General features: G+C 39.0%; 1 protein-coding gene across 3 annotated transcripts in view; it reads right to left on the bottom strand.

Annotated features, from left to right (window-relative positions):
- phkb (phosphorylase kinase, beta) overlaps positions 1–25,429 on the bottom strand; it is an 88,753-nt gene that overhangs the window by 5,484 nt on the left and 57,840 nt on the right. For 2 of the 3 annotated variants that reach the window (XM_010731963.3, XM_010731950.3), the window contains 10 exons: positions 19,289–19,344; positions 18,376–18,469; positions 11,731–11,814; positions 10,830–10,934; positions 9,605–9,687; positions 8,819–8,909; positions 5,701–5,759; positions 4,872–5,034; positions 3,770–3,851; positions 3,474–3,531 (listed from right to left, as the gene is read on the bottom strand). In XM_010731963.3, coding sequence (XP_010730265.3) covers positions 3,474–3,531; positions 3,770–3,851; positions 4,872–5,034; positions 5,701–5,759; positions 8,819–8,909; positions 9,605–9,687; positions 10,830–10,934; positions 11,731–11,814; positions 18,376–18,469; positions 19,289–19,344 — 875 coding nt within the window. Of the gene's footprint in view, positions 1–2,562; positions 2,654–3,473; positions 3,532–3,769; positions 3,852–4,871; positions 5,035–5,700; positions 5,760–8,818; positions 8,910–9,604; positions 9,688–10,829; positions 10,935–11,730; positions 11,815–18,375; positions 18,470–19,288; positions 19,345–25,429 lie in introns of all 3 variants that reach the window. The other variant, XM_010731956.3, reaches the window with a different exon arrangement.

Genomic DNA, 25,429 nt, shown 5'->3' with positions numbered 1-25,429 from the left:
GTGAAAAGACACAAGAACAGTCTTGACATCATGACAGATAACAACTGACAGCTAGGACTTTAACAAGCTACATATTTTTGTTCATTTTTGCTAAAGGCTCCAATTCTTCAACTTTACTGTGGCTTTCGTAGAGAACAATATGGAATATGTTGAGAAGTTGCAACAAATTACACAAATATTTGATTCAGCATTATGAGAAACACAAACAAATTTCATTAACACGATAAAATGGCAAGAATTTGTCCCCATGTTCTTGTTGTAGCAATTCAATGCCCTTCTAATTCACAAAGCAAACATCAGAATGAAATGAATGAAAACAAAATCCACAAATAATTCCTTTTTAGGATGAACAATTAAACCTCACTATGTAAGCAAACTGTGTTGGTCCCAGTCCTAATTAATGGGTTTAATTTAATTATCGTAAACCCAAATGAAAGTTTGGGTGGCTTTGCAGAAAATATTTTAATGTTCACTAATTTCTCAGTTCATTATTCACTTGAGTCACTGCAGCGTTCAAACTTCCTCCTCTTGCCTGCAGGAATCCTATGAGGAAAAAGCAGCACACATAAACTGTGGTTCTGTTAACATCCCAGAGTCAGGGTTGCTATAGACACGCACATGGAGTTGAAGCCATCCTCACAGAAGCAGTGAACAAATAAAATAATTTCATTAATGGGGTCATGAATACAATACAGCTGAACACAACCTTGTCTTATTATATGCCGCCAACAACTCTCGTTTGTGTGTGTGTGCGTTATTCAGTGCCTAAACCTGCTGAAATACGAAGGCACATCTTGAGCACAAAGCTCAAGCATGATGCGAGTCAGTCCACTGATGCTTTGCTGGAGAACCTATTTCAAGCTTCACTTCCTGGCTCATGTTAGGTAAATGAGAACGTAAATTGAATTGAGTATTGATGCTATTTCCCAGCAAGTTGGAAACCAGCCTCCAGGCTTTGGGTTTACTCATTGGCATAATCAAATTTCTCTATGCTAAAATCCTATTAATTAATTAAACCAGCATATAATAAAAGTTGTCATGTCAGTCAACCTAACACTAATTCAAATCAAACCATGGCCACAGAAAACGCTAATCAATGAAGGAGAGAACAAGAGCTCACATGAGAAGTTGTGACAACCATCAACAGTATTCGGTCAATTCTTCGTGAGTCAGGTCAGCAGTATACCACAAACAAAACTGAATTTTAGCAGCTCTGTGATCAAAGACCAAACATGGTGAACAACAGTTTGTCAGACAAATATTTAACCAAACACTGTTTGCTATGCTGTGAAAAACGGAGTTCACTATTTTAATGTCGTTAAAAAAAGATTCATGCATATCCCTGCTTTGAGATATTAGCATATTCAAAATGGAGTAATCCCAAAGAAACTGGCACTTTTACCAGTCAGGCAAAAAATAAATAAATGTTACTAGGCTGATGAAAAACAGAAATTTTGATCTACATGTCAGCAGAGCTGAATATGAAGGAGGGTCAGCTTTGATTAAGACTCTAGCGCGAGCCTAGTGCTTTTGGCTTATTTCCATAGATCGGATCCAAAGTTCCAATATTGCTTTATGTTGACTTTTTGTTATGATAAATTTGAAAATGGTGCTCCCACAGCAACTATCAAGCTCCTCCATCTAGCACAGATGACCTTGATGAAACGGCCCTGGAGTAACAGTGAGTGTAAAGGCATTCACAGCGCCATATCCAACAGCCAAATTCTGTTTCATTTGGAGTATACAGCCAGCCTTTTTGCAATGTGTGACATAACAGCAGAAATGAAGGTCCAGCCTTTGTGATGGTTAATAGAGAGAAAGCAAACACTGGCAACAAGCTCCTGTATAGTCAAGGCAACTGCTAGCTTTGCCTTGCTGGAGTACGCCCATGGGTGTGAGTGTTAGATTTCTTATTATGCTACACTTGGTGGTTTAGCCAGAAATAGCTTTAGCTGGTTGATATTTAAGCAAGATGCTAAGATGCTAGCCTGCTTCTGCATTATGGCCCTTTCAGACAACATGGCAACAGCAACACTACACTCTGAAACCCATTATTGTCAATGACTTGGTTCATCCAGGTTGGCAAAGAAGCATCAACCCAGCAACTAGTGCACCACAAATCACATTGTGTCTGAAAGGGCCATTACACCACCTGTTACCAGGGCGACAACTGTTAAATATCTGTTAATTATTACTGTCAAAAAAATGTTGTTTCTTAAACTTTTTAAAACATAATTGAAATGAATTGGGGTCTAGCATTAGTTATACACAAAATCCTAAATAATGCATGTAGTATGGTCAGTATTAACTGTAAGTAGCAACAGTTTTCTCTGGTTTTTCATATATTTTTAAAAACTAAATGTATTTTACATGTTTAAAAAATATTTTTTTATGATTTTATTTAGCCATTCTAGAAATTATACTCATTAACATAAGAAAAAAATCAGAAATCAGGATTGGCTAAATGTCACACAGCTCTTAAGCTAAGACAGCCAGCTAGCTGGCTGACTGGGAGTAAACTACACATGCAGAGTCTTCAGTCCATCTCTGCCTGAACATTACCTGTTTCCCATGCACCAGTATTGTGGTGATGTGAGGAGCTATAGAGCTGGCGAACTTCTTGATAATGACGGCAGCATGGCGCACTGCCAGCCTACAGTTCAGCCAGATTAAATAAAAGTTATTTTAAAAAGTCAACATGAGAACATATTTTGTTAGGATAACAAAATGGGGACACAAACGTTATGGAGATAAGACATTTGGTTAAAGGGACTTCTCATACAATTTTTCAACATGAACCCCTTTTTCAGACTAAATTATTCAACAGAGCAATAATTAATAATGACTATTAATGACTGACAGGATAACTGGAACAACACAATAAAAAATCTGAATTTACTTAATGTCACTCCTTAGAAAAATAAAATCTGATGTGGACTGGTGACAAAAGCCATGTTTCCATCCAAATGTATTGTACATTTCTAAGCCAATTTCCAGAGATTCAGCCAAAGAAAATGCAAATGAAAGCTTAATTCCATCCAGTACAGTTATGCACGGTCCACGAGAGAAGGCGCAACAAGGTGATTATAGAATAGAGCACCAGTTGAATCTCGACCAGTGACAAACGATGCAGAAAACAGGATGGGAAAATGGCATTTTTGTTTGTTTCATATGGTAATGTGAGGCAGGTTACACCAGATCTGCGTGGAGTGAGTTAAATGTTCCCAAAATCATAACTTATCCTTTTTTAGTGCATTAACTTGTTTTTGAAAAAGGCAAACACCTCCTCATGTGAGCATAAAAACTTTTTCGCCTAATTGAGGACATTTTCATTTCATTTCCATCAAACTTTTAAACATGAAACTTCAAAATGCGCATCGAAATACACTTATGGAAACACGGCTCAACAAACTGAAGAACAGACTGGAATGCTGTAAACAGTGTATGTTTGTGTATGTGTGAGAATATCAGACCAAAGCTTTCTGCTGCCAGCTCTTCTGTAGATTCTCTCCAGCTCATCCATCATGTTTTCTGGAATTACAAGAAAAAAGAAACATCATAAAGACATATGCAGTCATTTCTGCCAACTTAAGCAGTTACGACACAGTCAAAAGCACGACATGTGCATGCATCAAGAAATGTTTTTTTGAAGAATAAAATGACAGATAATTTTAGCAACTCTGCTTACTGGTCAGACTTCTGACATGATCACATTTTATTTGCATTTAATGAGGAAATTGGTTCTGCTTTAGCACAACTAGCTGCTTACCATCTTTGGAGAGGAAGCCTGGTCCTTCTCTCCTAAGAATGATCCCTGCAAGTTGAGCCTGACTGGCCAAGCAGTTGCAGTCCTGGGCAATGACACACACATACATACACACACACACACAAATGGGAAGATGAGCCTGGTCATGCAGCTACAATATTATACACCATAATATCATAATAAGCACTAGCAAGCCGTATTGAAACTATCATTGTTGCACCAATTTGCTTGTTGCAACTCTGCAACTGTGGTAATAATGGGTGTGTTTTTAAAGTATTGCCTTGTTTGAATCTGAAAACAGATGTAATGTGCCTAAAATATGGGAAAGAAAGAAGCACCATTAAAGCACGTCAGGGGAAGATTTTGGGTAAATTATTTTATAGCGATAGATTGCTTTAACACAACAAAGTCTGGTGTATGAATGGCTTTTAAGAGTTTTAGTCCATTTCTATCCTAATATGAGGAACAAAGAGCTAACAAATCATATTTGTAGAGAGTGTGGGTGAAGCGAGGTTTGGCTTCTTGAAGCACAAATGATCACTTGAAAGCTTAACATATTCAAGCTCAGAGACAGATTTAAGATTTAAGACAGCTGTTAATTGGGAGCAGACTGATGCTATTCAAACCCTGAGCTCGAGGAAAAATGTTTGAACACGTCATAATAAAACAGGAGACAGGTACCCAGGTGGGCCTTGACCAGAATGGGATATGTCAATGAGTCAATAGGAGGGAACAGTGACTTCAAAGAGGTCATCTTTCACACAAATAATGAGGAAAACCTTTGACAGTTCTCTGAAGGGGAGGCAGGTAGTTGTGCGATGTTTATTCCAAGTGAAAAGAATCCCTGGGTTGTGTTGATTAAGAAGTTTTGGGTAATATGAAGGTCTTTTAATGGTTAACAAATGTAAAAGTAAAATCCAAATGATGGTTAGATTTTGGCACAACTGTTCCATTTCAAATATTGCCATTTGATTGGTATGGTTATAAATGTTTTTTGCTTCTTTACTTGCACATCTGCACATTTCTAATTTATTAAAAAGAATTATATTTTAATGCCAGCTATTAATCCCGATATAATTTTCTTCCGCTCAAACCATCAACTCACATGAAACTTCTGGATGATCTCATGGGTAGGCTTGTGGAGCCATTCCTCCACACTGATCTCTGGCTGCTGCTCCAGGTCTGAGGCGTTGGGTGTACTGGTCTGTCTCTTCACCTTGGAGTGTTTGGGCAGCTCCAGCTCCTCAAAGCTCTTAAACTCTGGGATCCTATGTACACACACACATGCAAGTTATCCTATGTGTGCTTTGTATGTATGATGTATTACAGTAGTTTTCAAACACCAAGGGGGTCCACAGAGGTACTTCAGGGGGTCCACCAATTCTTGTCATAATTGACAATTTTCACCAAAATAATGGTGATTGTGAGGGTGCAGATAATTAAGAAACTACAAACAGCGGAGGCATTTGCACTCCAATTGGATGAATTAGTGGATATGTCCAAAGAGGCACAGCTCTTGGCATTTAATAACCAATAATAATTATGCATGAACTTTATATCAGTCATAAACACATATAGGCTAATAACCAAGTATATAAATAGATTATTAAGGTGAAATAAAAGTTGAATAAAGTAAATATAAAAAATATTATAGGCCAGGCTGTTTTACACAAATCTGGTTTATTGGTCCTGACCATTTTAAATCATATTATCATCACACATCAGTTATGCTGCAGTTTAATGTGTAGAAACAAATATTCATCACATTGTATACATGTCACATTTGAAACAGAAACTGTTCTGTTTTCCCACTACTTAATGAAAATCCATTGTGAGCTTTTTGAAATATTCTGCCAAAAGACCAAACTAACAGGCAAAAGCACTGACCTCTGGCCTCTGACAAACCAAGAATAAAGACTAGAGAAAGCTCTTACTCTGCCTCGTTGACACGCAAAAAGTCCAACTGCTCCACCACTGCTCCAGATATCAGGGTCTAGATGGAGAAAAGGACAAATTAAATAATTTGCAAAGGGAATGTAGACTGCTTTATGAGATTCAGTATGCATATTTGTATAAAATGTATGAGGAAAGCTATCTAAAGGCACACTCAGGAGCACAAAAAGAGAGAGAAAAGAGAAAACAGAGCTACAAAAATCCCCAAGAGGAGGTTTGTCAGATGATTCACTGTACAAAACAACTGTTTGAATAATGCAACGTATGACAAATACCACGTAGAGTCGTAAGGTGTGGACTAAGTTCACTGTTTTAGATTTAACAGACGTGCACAGGAGCAGTAACAAGTGAGTGTCTAACACAGTAAAGGTTTGAGTATTTTAAAAAGCATAGCAGTGTAGGAGTAAAGAGTGCAGTTCAATACCACTTGCTTCTGTGGTCTAAATGTGATATTAGCCATTCCAAGTGAAGTCAACTCCAAAACAAAAATAAGAGGCATAGGAGAGGAGCAGCCCTGCTCCCCATAACAATGAGATGATGAAGTGTTTCAAAGATGAGGGAGTAAGCTGTGAAGTGAATAGCAAATAGGTGAAGGAAAGGAAGAACTTTATAGCAAAAACTAAAACGTGTGATTTGAGGAAGTCTCTGCTGAACATCACAAAAACACTGGAAGAGAAGTTAGGGTTGGAAGGTTTGTTATAAGTTTGACAAAGCAGGGTGCTATAGTTACCGATGTGAAATAATTCTGGTTCATCTTTGACCTTGTTTTGACACCATGAGGAATGAATCTGTTCAAAATCCAGCAACTTAAACCAATACAGTTTGCTATAATAGTATATGCAGTTTACTATTCATGGTTCATTGTAAATTCATAGCATACTAACACTGCTGTGACTATTCCAATGAGTTACTGCTTCAAAACATAATAAATAATAATCAGTACTTTAGAAGTAATGCAAATAAGTAAGTCAGGGGGTGGAGAAGCTTAGTGGGCTGAGGTTAGAAACTCTTTGTGAGCCTCTCAGTATTGGCATGGCATATCCAAAACGTCCTTCCTGATCACAGCAAGGAGTAAAGGCTGTTATCCAGGAGGTTGGGATTAAGTATTCTCCTAGCCTTAGCCAGTGGAATACAGCTGTACACATGGCACAAACTTATTAAAGCCCCATTGTGTAACGTTTATAGGACTTTAAATCATTTTGATTCTTCATTGATGTGTAAACCGGCACTGTATAACTTTGTGCTCCTGTGAGAATGCTTTACAGCACTAAGTCACACACCATCAACTATTTCAGTGATTTTTGGTAAAACTGGGTCATATTTATGGAGAAAATATTTTTTTGGTTTTCTCCTCTGATGTCCTGCAGCTGCACAGCAACTCTCTTTATTTAGAGAGTTTCCTGGTAGACTGTGAAGTAAACTGCTGCAAAGTACAGCTGCTGTTAGCTAACCTCGGTTGAGTTTGTTCATGATTTATTTACATTTTATTTATTTATTACCTTTTCTTTCCCACTTTCAAACTTATAAGATATCGACTGTGGACACATTGTGTAACCCTGTCTGAACAGTTCTAAGAAACAACAAGAAGGTTGGTTTCAAAGTGTCTGTGACAACCTACTATGCTTGCTCCATTAATGTCCTAATGCCACAAAGAGAGTATCATCCAGTAATGTAGATTGATTCATTAATGTTTGTTGCTTTGTTTTGTATTGGGTGTTTTTCTACAATCTTCACACCAGCAAGATAGATTAAAGAGATCAACCTCTAATCTATTAATTCACCATTTAATTTGTTGTGTTCCCCTAAAGCCATTCCAATGCATTTTTAACACACCACAAAAGGCTTCATCACAGTTGTTTCCATCTCCTTTTTAGAGCCGTCCAGGCTCAATTCAGTTTCACCTTTCTCAGGCAAACAAAAACAGTGTTCCACCCAAATTGAATCTGACAGACCAAGGTCAAAACACAGATAAGCATTGGTATCGCTATTGAAATGAGGATGGACTTCAGATTAAGGGCTGAGAAACTTTTGTTCGCGCCCAAAGAAAGAGATGAATCCCTGCGATACAATTTATTGAAACATTTGTAATTGTTAAACCATTGTTTATTTCAGAGTGGGCTGTAACATCCGTTGTAACGGAGCCAACAGGAGAGATCAAGTGGCACAATTTCTCCCGATAGCCGCTTTTATGAAACCCTTCACAATATGCAAACAATCAAATGTGCAGTAATATTGATGGTAACCATCGATTCAGTCGTCCATTTGTATGGATTGGAACTGTGACAATGTCAAGACCTAATACCACTGATCCTCTCAATAAACGGTGTGATTGACTAGTGAAATCTGAGCTTTGTTCATCACAGAAGAAATAAAGTGCATGAAATGTATATTAAAGATGATGATGACAAAGTGTAACTTTGAAGGCCAAATATACTAAAGAATGATTTTTCAGCGATCAATATAACTTATTTTCTGTTTATTTGGTAACATTTATGTGCTGTTGAAAGCTATAGCCGCTTTTTGCTGGTACAAGAAAAATAGACTTTGTTTTTTGTTGTGCTGGATCTGTACATGTCTCATCTTATTTATATCCTGGAGCACTGGTTTTCCACCTGGGGTCTTGACCCTGAGTACGGGTCGCCAAAGCTTCATGGGGGTTGCAACGCTTGACTAGATAAGATATGAAGTTCAAAGAAAACTGACAGGATAAGGGCACGATGAAGACCTGAACTCAAGCTATATTCACAGAGCCTTCACTCCCAACCAAACAGCTAATGGAACAATGGCCAAGCATCACGGTAAAGAAAACAGGTAGTCAAGCATATATGATGATTAAAAATTCAAAAAGATACAAAATAATATCCCCCATGTTACATAAACTTACTGAACTTATTGCATTCACTATTTAAATTAATTGTACAGGTTATTGGTTGCACTATACTGTGTAAATTATGTCATTAAATCAGGGGCCGTCAATTATGTAAAACTTGCACTTTGTGTTGTGTCAATTTCTAACAGCTAACTAACTATTGATTGTTAACACATCCATTAACAATAGTGAGTGATGAGGAATGACCGAATGAAAGAATAAACACAAACCTGAAGTCTGTCCACATGAACCTTGACCCCTCCAATGTTGCCTTTCTTGAATGAGGCCAGCATGTCCAAGACTGGGTTGAAGCGACTCCCTCTGGTGAGACAAAGGTTAAAACGACTCTTTTTGTTGGATTATTTTTTTCCTATAGTGTCAGAAGCATGAATCTGCCCAATTCAGATTAAACAGAACACATGAATTAAACATGTAAGTATGAAATCATCACAGCTGAAATATTTCTCAACAAATCTGCACATTTCGCACAGACGCTCATTGCTTTATTCGGTTTGCTGTCGCCTTTTATACAGGTCATCTTCCTGATCAATAGCAAACTAACGACTATTGAGTTGTTCTATGAGAGCCCATCGACTCACTCCAGATGCAGTGTGGCTGTTTAAGTGTTTGTATCACATTTAACATATGGCTTCTTAGATAATGGTCAATACCACTGTAATGAGCCCACCAGCCAAACTATAGTAATACAAATGAGGAACACCATCAGATAATCAGCAAGCAAATACAGTTGCACCTTACTGCCATATTAAGAAAAATAGTACACATAGAGGACAAGAGAGGTAAAGAGGAAGGAAATGAGAGATATGTTGTATTAAAAAATGCACTGTGACGGTCAAGACATTTTGTTGCGAGGCCAAGCCTGTATCAGACAGAAAAAGTGAGATGTAAGGTGATGTATGGAGAGATAAGAGGAGGGAGAATGATACGAGGAAGCTATCAGAGGACAGGAAGACAGAAAAACAGATAAAAGAGCTATTATTGAGTGTGTATATTACTTGATGTTATCCTCGCGGATAAGAACGAGGAAGAGAGGACGTCCCTGCATCTTCCAGCACTGCTTGATGAACTGCAGGGCATTCTGCACGCACACACAGACACAGACACACATACAGACAGCATTTCAGATAGTGGGTATGGTACTGGTTTAAAGATTTTAGTCCAAAAGTAAATCAGTTCAACTTACAGCCCACAACATTCATCCTCCTCTAATGTCAAACTGGTCAACAAGTTTAAATTCATTTATGTGCATTTATCGTTTCTTTATCTTAACTGATTTCCCAGCCAGTGGTAACATCAAAATTAAAGTTTTCAAAGTCGCTTCCCCACCCGCCCACTAGGATCGTATTAGATCATGTTATGTTATTTGATCCTCTAGACACTTAACAATTGAGCCAGGATACTCGAAACATCCGCCTTCAGTTTTTTTATCTGGGAAAGCTGGAAAAACAACTTCACTGTATCTCTGAACTGTCTCTTTAACCAGATGCATTCAGGCTATTCTATGTGATCTCCTTTTGATAATAATGTAATATTTTTTGCACTTCCATTCACTGAAACTGTTTGGAGCCCCCCTGGGCACGCTCGCCTCCCACTTTGAAAACCTCTGCTCTGGGAAATAAGGACGCTCGGCAGGGGAAGTTTTTAGAATGTTAGAAAGTCACATTATTGCATGACATCAATTAGTTATAAATATGAATAATTAAGACTTGAACTACACAAGCTGTACTTTTATTTGCATGCAAACTCAATCATCAATTGAGCCAGTACTCACAGTACACAGTTTCTGCCCACTTAGTAAAGCGACTTTTTGATGAAGATACTTCATGATGTAGTTATGTTACAGTATGAGGTACAGCACAATATGAGTCTAATTCAGTTCGAAAATGGCTGGTTACGTGTGCATATATTTGGTTTAATAAATGTTTCACATGAATTACTGTTAGTATAAATTAGTATTATTTATTATGAACAATTTGTACCCTTCATGATGAGCCACAGATGTCAGCTGTTACTGTAGTATATACCCTTTCTTTTGGGCTGCACATGATGAGTATTCAGTCAAACAAAACCAGCTGATTTCCTTCGCAAATGTCAGACTGCATCTCTTTAAACGAGACAAACTGACATCGCAGTTATCGTTTAAGCTCTACAAGCACATACAAAGTGGTTAGCTGTGGAGTCATGGCTTTGCTAAGCTCCAAAAGTGTGACCCTGACTTACCTTAATGTCATCAATCAGCAGCATAACATCTTGGGACAAGTAAAAGTCACTTAGATCAAAAACTATTGGGTAGCACACCACCGTCTTGCCCAGGATACGATAAATCTGGTGGGAGACAAACACACACACACACACACACTCTATTGCATTACAAGACGGATGGCTCACAAGTAGCCACGTATACATTATTCTGGGCAGTGTATAAAACAACCCATCAATCCTGAGGGGGCACACAGAACTCACACACACACGGTACATATACACAGCTGTTACAAAGCTCCTTTTCACACGTACAGATTGTTACGGGGGTACACACAAACACACACACACCCATGCAGACACACTGATGATGATAATGCCCTCTGGCAGTCTGCCATTTTCTCCATAAATGTTCCATTATAATATTGTCTTAGCAATGCATTGGGAGCTATCATTCATTTGTTTGGCAATGTCTTTTGTTTGAAAAAGCAGCTATGGCTCCACTTATTTGGCCGTGCTGTGACCTTCATGTGGGAGAAGCTGCAAACAACATCAGCAAGAGGCATTAGCATAGTCATATGCACACATGAACTTTATAACACACACAGCGACACACACAGAATGCCTGACAGCAGCTTAGCATAAAATGCGATAAGTCCTGAGAATAAGCAAAATATATTCAGGCTTCACTGATGCATACTGTATGTCTGAAGAAGAGAGAAACTCTTGGCACTGAATATTTTCTATCTCCGTGTTGAGTTCCTGAGCTGCAGTTGACTTCTCAGAGCACTGGGAAATTTATGCAGATCAATATATGGATGTTGTATTAGTGGTGACCTATGAACTGTGCAGCAGGGCAACATGGATTATACATGTGTATGTGCATGTATCCATATGTACATATGTGTAGGTGTGTATATACCTTGCATGTCCCGATGCAGCCTACAGGCCTCTCTGGACGCCCACTCAACTGCAGTTTCTTATTGATGGCTAAGAAACGGTATGCCTGCAGAAAGACACACACATATACACATTTACATAAACAAACATCTTGTCAGTAAACATGATCTTACTACTAGCCTTTCTGTTTTCAGAGTAAACTAATATCTACATCTTCATCTGTACATTTCCTTGTGACCGTGTCAGCGTAGCTTTGAGATTAAAAATATCACGTTTGATTTCGAAATGTCATGCCGCATGGTGCCATTCCATATCGGAATGAAAGTGCGGAGTCTATCATCAGGCTGTCCCACTGAGATATTGCTGTTGTTGCAACCCATAAGATGAAATTACCACCATATGGCAGAACCGCCTACTGATATTAGCTCTGTGTAAAGTTATGAGACATGGCGATAATGAAAGGTCCCTGTGCTGCCATCAGCAGTGCGCTTAGTGGACTCAAGCACACCCATGGGATCTGAAGCTGATAACACTGTTGTACTCTGTACTGAGATGCACAGGCCCATAAGGAGAGAAACGGAGACCTAGCTGAGCCCTCATTAGAATAAATAAACAAGGGCATGCTGTTTGATGAGCCACTTAGCATATTCACTGATATAAATGTCCCTCCAAAGGCCCCACCTTCTCCAGTTAGTTACCTGTCATGCTCTCATCAGAGCAATGGTATATTTTACACTAATACAATAGTGGCAGATTGACCACTGCAGTTTTTAAAATCTTTTTTTTTTTTAAACAGTCTTGATTTTCATTCTTTTTGAAATCAGACTAAAGAAAAATAAACTTAGAATGAAGAAACAGCATTTCTCTTGTACTGCAGACATTAGTTAACTATGCCAAAACTAATGAGTTTGGCTGGAGTGTAAACTTTCCCAGACCAAATTAAAAAGCAGGACAGAGTCACTGTCATTGCTCTAAATTATAATAGCATTGTGGTATTCATGCAAGGATGTTCCGGTTATGAAGATGAGTCCATGAGTCCCACAAAACAATGTAGTTAACTAATGATATGCCACACTGTTTCTTACAATGTTGCTTTTCTTTTTCTTTTGGTTTTGGAAAGGCCACAAAAAAACTAAACAAAAACAAAACACAGTACAAACGCGGTTTGGCGAAATGGTTAAGTCAACAATTAACTGATTGTCTGTCTTTTACAACACAATTGTGTAGCCTATTTAACAATTGTGTAATGTTTGCTGATCTTATAACCCTGATTTTGTCAACAGGGTTGTCTTAAATTGGTCTTGGAGACTACATGGAGACACTGTTTGCATCATGTCATTGTGTGATCCAATATGTTTTTGAAGCTTGACCCATAGAGTAAAAGTAAATATAATTCAGTTATTGACACTTTGATCCTAATTCATTGACTCATTCCTTTTCTGTCTTGTGAGTCACCAACCTCATGGAAATCCAATGTGGCAATCCATCACTGAAGTAAAATATCTAAAAGATGAGTCCTTTTCTTGCTGTGGATTGACCTTCAGAACATGAATTGGTTTCTATACAAATTAAACTGAAATGGAATTGGAAAAAGTATCCATTTACTCATTGAAAGGACATCTAAAACTTGATCTTAGATTGATGTTTGTTGCTTTGGGTAGAGAACCACACTTTCCAATAATGCTTTCACCAGAAGCATTTCTTTAATCTACTTCAATTGGAAGTGGCAATAGGTCATTCATGTTGAGCCCGGAGGAAGGTGGTTTTCCTGGTCAATGCATAAACTGTCCACACATTGTAATTGTATTTACAGCTCAACAGCAGAAGTACTGTAGTCTAACCAAGTCAGAAGTCATGTCTCATGGCTCAGCCTGGTCCCAAAGCCTCATGATGAAAACACTGAGTCAAGTCAGATCTCAAGTAGAGTATAAAGCAACTTTATGAGCTGAAAAATGTTAACATCAGCAGTGGATGTCCAGTGTACAGAGGCAGGCAGGGAGAGCGCTTGAAGGGTTTTTGCACCCAGAGTAGCTGAGGTCAAGTTTCACACTTAATTGGTAGACTGAATTTCTGTGGTGTCAGTCATGCAAGAAAAAATTACCTCACAGGTCAATTTGGATTTTTAGGGGTCATTTGGCTCAACCCTAACACAAGTTCGAACCAAAAACATTGTTTTACTTGAAGTCTTTTGCAGTAATTATGGCAATACTGTTACTTGTGCACTGGTACCCTGGTATAAAGAGCAAGACTGTTTTCGCAGGTGCTGCAGCAATTATCCAGTTGTTACCTCTGTAGTTCGTCAAAACTAAGCGGTAACGTGGAAAAGGTCACAGCCTTCTCCATCAGCCATCTCTGAAATGCATTTAAAGATGGCAGCAAGGACAACTCAAGTGTTCCAGCCTATCAGTTTCTAGAGAATTTCTTTGGTGTGTTAAATAAAAGCTTAGTGCAGTGTCGCCTGCTGTCAAAATGCACTGATTCAAAGATGCAAAAAGCAAGAGGATGGACACTGATTTCTCGCCTCTGTTAGCTCGGACTCAGTTAAGTTACCATTTAAGTGTGTGTGTATGTGTGCGAGTGAGCTGAAACGTTTTGCACTGATGTATACATGTGTGAATTACATTTTTGATATGTCTGACTGAGTGTGAAACCAGAGTACTTGTCCCCTTTGTGACAGTCTATCAATTCTAATTTTAAATACCTCACCACACCAATCTGCCCTATCATGAAACAGCATCCGTACACCCACACGCTCAAGTGGCACTGCCTGAAATCTGCCTATCAGCCTAACATGCCACATTCTTCCCATCTCAAACAAACTGCAATTCATGGCCTCAACCAAAAGGTGGTGCTCTGCTACTCCAGTGTGCTTCCTCACTGTTTTAAAAAGGCTGAACTGAACACAACAGGAGGAAGCGATGTTTGGACTAATTAAAGATATTACACTAAAAAAAGGAGAGGGGCAGTCTTTATATCAAAAAAAGAGAAATGTTAATTAAGGATTAAGTAGCATTGCAAATCACTGCTCTAACAGACAAAGATGAGAACTGGAGGAGAAAAGCCAAGGGAGGTTGGAGGAACCTCTGCACCCAACACTTCCTATGTGCAGAATACCAATGAAAAACGACAACATGCAGGCAGCCTATCAAAGCGTCCTTTCATTCCCTCACTCACATTTCCACTGACCACAGCACAAGCAGCCAGCCTTACAGGTGGGAGACATTATAAAGAGCTGTATTTAAAAGCTGTATTTTACATTTTACTACGGGGGCTACAAAGTGTGATTTTGTACTATTTACTGACAAACCCTTGCACAACTTGGGGACATTCCTCAATTTGATAGGCGCACAGACAGGACCTTTGTAAATTTTTATATCTGTTGGCCCAAATAGTGTAAATGTAAATGATGTCACAAAATGTTTATCACAGATTTATTTTTACAGCAGATGCTGTCAGCCAGACAGACTTATGGTAAGCGTTCAGGTAGGGGTTCAGCATCAAGCTAAACAGCTCAAAATGATACTGTGACGTTGTGCCTTTTGAATTTGGGATTAAATCAGGTTCTGCAACAGTTTTTTAACCTCTAGTTTGCCCCTTAAAATGTCTTTAAACGATAGGGCTTGTGGCTTGAAACAACACTCACATCTTCATATGTACATTGAAAGAGTTGTTGATTGCTCTTCCTATGAAGTAATCTCTTGCTAGCGTGACTTCTAAGTAAGTACTGGGGGCCTAAATCTACAATCCAAAAATGCATTCTAAACCTCAGGCGAAGCTAAAGGCTTTTGCAGGCGATATCTTCCAAAGTTACAATCTTTTTAGTACATATTTCCTTCAGACAGCATTTCCTTGCTGAGCTGTGGTGGAGGGATACTAATACGAAGGAAGGATTTTGCACCTCTAACTTTGAAAGATACCCATCTGATTTGACTAACTCTGCCTGCTAAAGCCCCATTTTAGCTTCTGCTGAACTTTTAACTGTAATCTCACAGAAGGACTCCAGATACTCACGTTAGGAAGGATTTTCTTCACAGCCAGTATGGTAAAGGCCAGTACTAATGATTACAGCAAATGTAAATGTTTCTCTCTCTGTTTCCTCACCAGCACTGTGGTGAAGATATGGGAAACATAGAAATAATGTACATACAAAAAGCTGACAGACTTGATCTCAAAGACTTCATGTCTGATCAAATCACAAAAAGTAAGCCCCCAGAAATTTGTAGCCGATTGCTCTACAACTGGGACGGGAGGACTATTATCTGTGTTTACCTTGAGACAAGTGTACAGCAGGTTTATACAGTACTCCCCCACATTTTCCTAATCTCTGAGCTGGTGATTAAAATATTATCATGACTAATAGTCAATTATTAACCCAGGTGAAAAAATTAAAGGATTTCCCTTGAAAGTATTTTAAGACCTGCAGCCTTTGTGTAAATTGTCTCAACAAACAAAATACCGTCCACAACAATGTCCACATTGACTATCAGATACGTAACCAGGAGAGAAACAGCTAAAGGGAAGGCTATTTTTGGGCAAAGCTGTAATTTGCAAAGGGATAAGCTTTAGGGTGTACGGGTGGGAATAACACATTGAAAAATGTAATTGCCACTCTCCCATCGTCAGGCAGCTGTTGTCAACACAATCAAACGGCTGTGAGGGACAAGGTGAGGTGAGCAAATGCAGCCCGCAGCACCAGAGATGGTGGCGACTCCGAGATAAACAGATTCTGTCGAGGAAGAAACGTCTAGCTGGTCTCTGGATTTAATATTCTGCACAGCGCCCGCTCTGACTCACAATTGCATATCCATCTGAGAGGCTGAGCACCATGTAGCAGAAAGAGGCAGAGGGGATAGAAGGAAAAAGTAACAGGTATGACAGTTCAAAGGCAGATGATAGACCTGGAGGGTAGAGTTGTTTGGTGTAACGGACATGATGGGGGCAGGGCAGGATGTAGGCCTAGAGGGGAGAACGGGGTTAAAGTAACGGATGTGATGAATATAGCAGGAGAAGGACAGAAGGTAGAAAGGCCTAGGGTAAATAACAGAGCCCAGAGAGATGACATGATAGAAGAAAGTGTTTGTTCATAGAACGGGGCAAGAGGAATAGACGCCACATAACAAACATGACAGACGAGGAACAGAGGCTAGGGAAGAGACCACAGTTTGAGTGATGGATATGACAGAGGAGAGACAGAAACGGGCGACACAGCAGACTTCAAACAATACACATGCAGATGAGGGACAGTATCGAGTGGAAAGAGCAGGGTTTGAATGATGGATATGATGGGAATGAAAGAGAAGTTGGAAGGGAGGTAGTGACTGGTGTCACAGATATGACAGTACAAATGGTGTAATCTGCTGCAGATGAAAGAGGCAAAATGGACAGGATGGAAACAGCAGCTAGGGCTGGACCTGATCACAAAATGTTCAGCAGGCTGGAAGTTTGTTCCCTTGTTACTGACACCTCTACGGTTAATACACCAAGTGACCTAACAGATGTGATGTCCAGTGTTCTGTCACCTCACTGGAATATTTACACCCACAAAGGTTCGGCAGGATTTCCACTCATCTAACCTATCTAGTGTTCCTCGTTGTTTGTTGACTTTATGATTTGAAAGAATTTAGTTTTGATGAGCAGATTCACCGGTGGATTTAGTTTTGATGAAATTCTACTCAATCACATCCCTTTTAATCTCTATAAACAGATATCGGCATATGAATATAAAATCTGTAGGCAAGGGACCAAGATGTTGTCACTGGAAGCATTCTGGTTTCCATTTAGTCTGAGAAGTATTGACCGATCACGTTTGAGCAGGCTTTGGTTGCATGCAGGTAAACAGTGTGTGTAGAGAGCAAAAGAGACAAACCACTGTCAACATTTGGGATATCTCTTATCTCTTACAGAGCTGTCTTACAGACCCTTCTGAGAACAAATCTAGATGCTGTTCAGCTCCGTGCATCTTCAATTTGTCAGAGTGACGCAGTGACGGCTCTGCCATTATGCTGATCAATCAATGGGAACAATCACTGTTGAACTGATCAATCACTTCACCCAATCCGCAGCCTTGCTGTGATTGATGGGACAATCACGAGGAAAATCTTAAGAGCAGGAAATCTTGGATTGACGAGCAGATGGACTGACTGAGCCGAGTTCTGTTGGGATATTGATAGCTACAGTAACCGCTGAAATGTAATCAGTGAGATCACAATTGAGAAAAACCCCTCCCACGAACAGTGATTGCCCGATGACAGCTTAGCAACTGTAACGAGGCACAGCAGGTCCGTCGAGCTCTTTATTTCTCCATGTGCTAAAACCAAAATCATAAAAGCGGTGTAAGAAATGGACTAAAGGGTTTGTTTGTCTGCTCTAATGTAGGCCACACATTTTAGAATGTATACCTACCTACTACCTTCTGTAGTAACATCATCTCAGGCCTACTATGCTATAGATAATATAGATGCAAGGCTATATTGATACATATCATATGAAAACCAATAATAATATTACATTCTTTCTCATACTGTACTATAGCACTACATAGCTCTACCCTGGAATACAAGATTAGCTGGCTAGTTGGCTAGTCTGAAGTCAAAAAATAACTGCAGTGTGCCGTGTGATAGCAAAGCTAGGCAGAGCAATGGTACCCAAGGTTGTGAGTTTGTGTTACCTTAACCAGTTCCTTCTGAGGCCAGATTTGGATAGGTTCCACCTGCTGGGGTGTCTGTGCCTGAATGCCATAGGTGTTCAGAAAGACCTGCAGTCTACACACACACGCACACACACACACACAGTCAAACACAAAATAACAAAATTACACACACACATACATATATATATATATATATATATTTAGATTTTAGGCATTTTAAATTGAGCCGTTAGCATATTTTTTAGCACTGGTGCCCTTTGAAAGATGATAAATGCCTTCCCAGTCTTCTATTGTGAAAATAAACAACCCTAATGCCAGCCCCATATCACACACATATAAACACGTACCTAATTGTTTGTGACTTAAATTACTTCATCCAATTATCCCCTTATGAATGTACTGTGCTGTGACTCTACGGCAGCTGGTGACCTTTAAATCCATCTATACAGATTTATCTCCTATCTCGTAGAGGATACAGCTCTGTTAAAAGGACATTAATAATGAATTTCAATCTAAATCAGGTCTATTGAAAGTCTTTAGCTATAGCTGTTATTGAAATGCAGTGTATACTGGGAAGAGCGTAAGTGGACTGCAGTGAAAAAGATGATGCACGAGTCCTGATGGGGACTAGCCAGCAGCAGTAATTGAAGCTACAGGTTAACAAGCCTCATAGACTCATTTGACCCGGTTTGACACACATACACCCACACACACACCCCCACACACACACACATACACACACACAAAGCCACATACTCAATGAGAAGAGTGACAGATGAGAGCAAAGCTTTATGAGTTCACCACAATTACAGCACTGAGAGAGCTGAATAGAAGAGAGGAGCAGAAAATAACCTCACTTTATGGCCTGCAACACATTAAGACACGCGCGCACACACACGCGCGCACACACACACACACACACATATATTACCTCTGGCTTTCTGCTATCAGTGCCACGTGAATCACAACATCATTCTCGATGGGACCCTGTGAAACAGACAGAACAGTAACAGATTAACATGTGAAGCACATCTCTGCTACATGTCGCATCAGTAGTTATATTACATTGGTTTGTTTGTTTTAGTTCTTAAGAACATTCCTCCTCTGGCAACGCTAAATATACACTGGAACTAATGCAAACCCGCTGAATCTGTACGGGTGGATTACAAACGTTTAGATCCAAGTGCTCGTTCTGCACACATCACTTTGTTTGGTTTTTGTTCACTATTATGTAGTAAGGTCATTTTTACATTCTCACTTTTGTTCATTCATTTCTTTCTATTTGCTTTGGTAACGCTATGTATCTATATTCATGGCCATAAAGCAAACAAAGAATTGAACTGATTTCTATTGAAACTAGTTCATTTGTGTGTCTACAGTATATTAGAGAACGAGTGACAGAGACAGTGGATCAAATCAGAATTCAGCTCACTCCCTCACAAAATGATGATGCGTGCTATATTGTTATCTCCACTCTCGTACAATTCAAATGAAAGTTAAACTCTGAATAACCAACAAAGGGTGATGAGAGATGTGAGAGTTCTGGGCTGGTGGAGAAGACGCTGGGAATTAAAAAAGATGAGGGAAATGTTAAAAGGAAGAAAGAGCGGCGATACAGAGAAGCATGAGGCTGCTACACTGATGCTTTCTCCACTTTGGTGCCCCACACACTGAGATGAGTTGAAATTAAATAACACAGAGAAATAGAGAAGCACGACATATTTACATTTAAGTGATATAACACAAAATTAGTTTAAGAATGTTTTGAGAATCATTTTATGCCTTTTATTAAGTGGAAATTCAGCTTCTCTAATGTGAGGATTTGCTGCTTTTCTCATTTCCATATCCCCCTAATGAATAATATCCTCAGGAGAAGTGACATGACTAATGGTCGGACAAAGTCAGAAATCTCAATAAGTCACTGGGTTATAGTGAAATGTGGGAGGCATTTGGCATTCACTTTGACATGTTACAGACTAAATGACTTAGAGGATCATATAAATAATCAGTAATGAAGCAGTCATTAGTTGCTGCCCTATAAGCCATCAATAGCCAGGCAGTTTTTAACATTTCATCATGTTGGTTGAAGTTTTGTGTCATTGGAGCTAATCTCAGGAATTTAAAATTCCCAAGCTTTTTATCACATTAATTGGAAATTAAAGCAAGTGTGCCATCATGACCACATAGATATTTCTGTGTCTTCTGGCAGAGAGGTTTCTGTTCATTAAATCAACAACACCACTGACATACAGGATAAGGCTGATCTTTTTCTTATTGCTGATGAACCCCAAGAACAGACCAAAACTAACAATGAACTGATACCAACTAGTGCTGTCTGTGTATCCTCTGTAGAGTAGTGCTCCATTGTTGTTCAAAAACTATTAATAGCACCTCAGTGGGCCTCACAGTTGATGAACGACATGTTTCATCATTACTATGAACACACATACACTGTAGTTTATTTTGAGTCAATCCCATGTACACTGTCCTGGCTGCAGTAAATACAACTACAGTAATAATACTGTAAATTTGCACCAATATAATAAATGGGTATTTATACATGGCTAAAAAATGTCCCCAACAAATAACTACAATTCCCAGCTATTTAGCTATTGGAGCTGAGTGCCACAGAAAAGGTAGTACTGTGCTGAGACATGGAGTAATTGTATCACAGACTAATTCCATTGTTAAAGCTGAACCACCCTAATCCACAAAATCTATTATTATTATTTGAATATATTATATCAGGACATATAGTCATGCATTATCACTTTTTTAACAGAACACCATAACAACACGGTTAGATGATGACCAATAAAACAGCATACTGACTGATGAAAGTGCAAAATAAAGATAAATGCTTTCTAGAAAATGATGTCTCCTCAAAAAGTGTTCATCAGGGAAGAACTAAAAACACATGGCTTTTCATTGCTTTCATGTGGCCTCAGAAGGAGCCTATCAAGGCAACACTTACACTATTATTTACTACATACAGACAGTCAATTGGTCAGAATGGAGCAACACATCACTAATGTTGCCTGCAGTGTGAGAGACGACATGAAAGACGGGGAGAAAATGCAGAGAAAAAAGGGAACAGTCATTTCAGAGGTTTTCTCTCTAATCTCGCACCTTTTTTTTGGCATTATAGCTATTTGTCTTGTAATGGTGCACCTGAATACATCACATGGGATAAAACACATGCAAATTAGGCCAATATGTTATTATATTTACACCTCTAAATGTCAGTTTAAATGTGTGTTTGTTACTCATAATTCACATTTATGTCTTTTCTCTATTGCTTTTATTATTTACTTTACCACGAGTTGTATTTATTATATTTATGCATGTATAAATGTCTTTCTGTATGTGTCCTTCAGTGCCTTTAATCTTCTTGCTCTTTACTTGTAAAGGTACTATTTACATGCATAATTTATACGTGTGTGTGTGTGTGAGTGTGTGTGTGAGATGATCATCATCATCTTGACTGTGCTGAGTGACTGTCTGTTCAGGGCCATTTAGGAAGCAGACAGCAGTTTGAGACTCACAGGAGCAGCGGCCTTTCATCTTGTTCTTATTGTGGGGACGCACACACACACACACACACACACACACACACACACACACACACACACACACACACACACACACACACACACACACACAGATGCATACATGAATACACATGACATGAACATGACTACACTGTTGCACATGAGGGCACACAAGCACTGACCGGCATAGACCGAGGCACAGGTTCATAGTCAGGCAACAACACACACAAATAAGTATGCTGGTAGATGCGCGCACACACACACAGAGCTGGGAGCCATTTTGTTTGGTCGATAAGAGCTGGTTTTAGCCAACAACCTCGTTACCATAAATCAGTAGAGAGAACAGAGAGATGGGGGTGGCTGGCTGAGTAGGAAAAAATACAAATCTCTCCTGATAAATTGGGGAGCAATGGCTTCTAAAACACTGCAATGCAACTCTCTCATTAGCGCTGGTCTCTGAGCAGACAAAGGACTCATTTGGCGAACAGAAGATATGGAAATGCATAATGGAGACACAGGAGAAATATACTCCCTCTCACTCTCACTCCCTCCTCCGTGCGCTGCAATCGAAACCTTGGCGACACGACTGTGCAGCCACAGAGAGGACAATGAGATGAGTCTTTAAATGTTTTAACAACCTCTTCAGAGGCAACCTGAAAACATCAATGTAGTGTGACGGAAACGATGTTGAGTCTGACAGGGGAGCGGAAAAGGTGAGATGTGCCGTTTCACCAAAGCGACCCTGCTGCAGACTGCTAAATGGTAGTTAACAAATCATATTGGACCCTGCATGCACCTGATAGTGTGGCCACTGATCTGATGTCAGCACAGCTCAGGCCAAATCTAACAGGCCTCCGCAGCACTTCCTGGAATTGGATTTCAGACTAATTAACGACAAGAAGAAGACATGTAATTAAAGCTCTGACACTTAAACTAAGCATTGAAGTACAATACACAGCACAAAAGTAGAAAAATACTGAGGCAGATTTGATGAAAACAGACATGCTGTTTTAACCCTGTCTTTCATTACTTTTAGAATGCAGTGAAAGACAGGGTTGGCTGTGCGTGTGAATAAAAATGTTCTTGACTGTAAAAAACATGCTCTCTTGCTCCCACTATGCTATCTCCACCTACACATTAAACCTACACGCCGACCTACAAATGCTACAAGCTCAATCACCTTCTCATGGGGAATTGTACTGGAAATTACTAACTGCCGTAGAAGAGGTCAAGGTGGGCACAGGGAGGTTTAGTAAGCCACAAAAATGGATTACATCACTTCAGCATCAAATAACTCCAAGGATCTACTCAACATCACAGTTATGATGATATCTAACAGTGTACAGAATGTATCCAAGAGGGAAAGCTGCTGTTGCGGCGAACAGTAGGGGTTTCAGCTGTTGACAGCTAAAGGGCAGCATATTATTGAGGAGGTAAGTTTACATGGCCAACATGGCCAACCAGAAAATGTAAATATACTTTAAATAAAACCATCACTGCTGCTACCTTTCACATAGGAAAAACATACTCTAAGTACTAGTTTTGGATAATTTGCAAAAGAAAACAAAATACTCCTATAAATCAATATTTTAGGGAAATACCCTTACAGTTAAAAGAGAAGATTGATACCACTCACATAAAAAATAGGGGCACACTTGTTTATACAATTCCATTTTTTTCTTTATTTTTTCTTTCTTTATTTATTTTTGGTGTTGAAATAAACAAGATACAAACTTAATTTGTGAGATTGAGGTGCTGGTAGGCATATTTTGTTACCTTTGGACAGAGCAAGAGAGGGTTGCTGCTTCTCTTGGGTGCAATCTTGATGCTAAACTAAGTTAACTGGCCAATAAAGTCACTGTTTTGGTCTCTTTGGTCCACTCTAAATGACTAACTGACTACGTTAGAATGAGTTGGATAATATAGAGGAGTATTTGTAAAGAGACAGATATTTCCCTCAGGAAATATCTTCGAAGGAACTAAAAGGAAAAGGAGCTAAAAGGCGAGTGAAGATTGGATTGAAGTTAATGGGGTGGACAAAAACACAACTTCAAATGAACTGGATGTGTTTATAAGACATTTTTTAAACATTTATTATATCAACTGAAAAGTTAATTATAGTTTTGTGTTTACAGCTGGTTTCTGCTGCCCCCAAGTGGCCAAAAAAAATTGCTAACGCAGGCGAAAGCATATAAATTACTGCATGCAACAACTTTAACACTGAATATGGATTTGGACTTATGGATATCAGTTCTGTAGATATTCCCTGTGTCACAGGGTAGTATGCCTCAACTTCCAGCGCTCTTATTTCATGATATTAACACAGAATATCAAAGATGTGTGCGCCTGAGGGAAATCCAGCTCACCAGAGACTCTGAATAACTTGTGTATGTATATTATCTTAACATATTCATAAATGTTAAGATATATATTATGTATATATCTCCGTACATATGTACATTACTCCGTATTTTACAGGTTTGTGCCATCTCAGTACTTTTACTTTGTGCAATGACAATAAAGAAGGCATAGGCAGGAATAGAGGCCTCAGAGTTACCACCAAGCAGAACTTTTGCTGTGTTAGCCTGAGGTTTAGGGATGAAGTAGAAAAATATCATCATCAATGCAGTCAACCTGCTACCAACCCGTTCAACCACACTAATCATAAATGAAATCAACGAATACCATTGAGTTTTGCCTCCAAGTTTGAATTGATATGGAAATAAGATTCATTTATTCATGAATTGAGTAGAACAGAACTAAAACAATGCAATGAAGGGATTTAATAGTAACTTCAGACCCTTTATAGGAGGAGTGTTGGCAGGTGGTGAGAACAGTGTGACTGGACAACACTAAAGTCTGGCCAAAGACTTTAAATATGGAAATGAACATTTTTAATTTTAAATGATCCTCTGATTTTCCTTCTAGTCCCATGAAGCATCCTGCAGACTTTGGTCTGGTCCAGTCAAGTTTATTTTAAAAACGATTTTACTATAAGCACGCAATCAAATAACTGCATACTTTATAAAGGGGTTTAATCAACAGTCAATATACATTATCAAACTCACAAATAGGAAGTCTGTGCCAAAAGGCATTTAAGGAAACCTCTCTGCAGCCAACATAAATGGCTGCGGCAACACAAGGACATTTGTCTACACCTGGAAAACAACAAGTCAGCACTCCTGCAGTCACAGCCCTATGCTGAGGAAGAACGGCCTGGGAGAGTGTTAAAAATGCTTATTCTTAGATGATAAAGCGGCTGTTATTTTGTTCTTTTTCATAAAAACCCAGTGGAAAAAAAATAAGAATAAAGAATTAAATAAACACTGTGAAGAATCATTTGTTTATAGCTGAAGCCTCATCCTTTAAAGATGTTTCACATTTAAACATTTTACATTGCACCCTAGATTCTGCCCATGACAACCAAATTCATGGTAAGGCCAGCTGGATAGTAGTTACCTCAGTTTCCTAGTTTTTACAGCAAGGTTAATAAAACATCCTAGTACCTTATAGACTTAACT

This window comes from Larimichthys crocea, chromosome VIII (assembly GCF_000972845.2).
Source record: "Larimichthys crocea isolate SSNF chromosome VIII, L_crocea_2.0, whole genome shotgun sequence".
Classification (NCBI taxonomy): domain Eukaryota; kingdom Metazoa; phylum Chordata; class Actinopteri; family Sciaenidae; genus Larimichthys; species Larimichthys crocea.
This window is presented reverse-complemented; position numbering and strand designations above follow the sequence as displayed.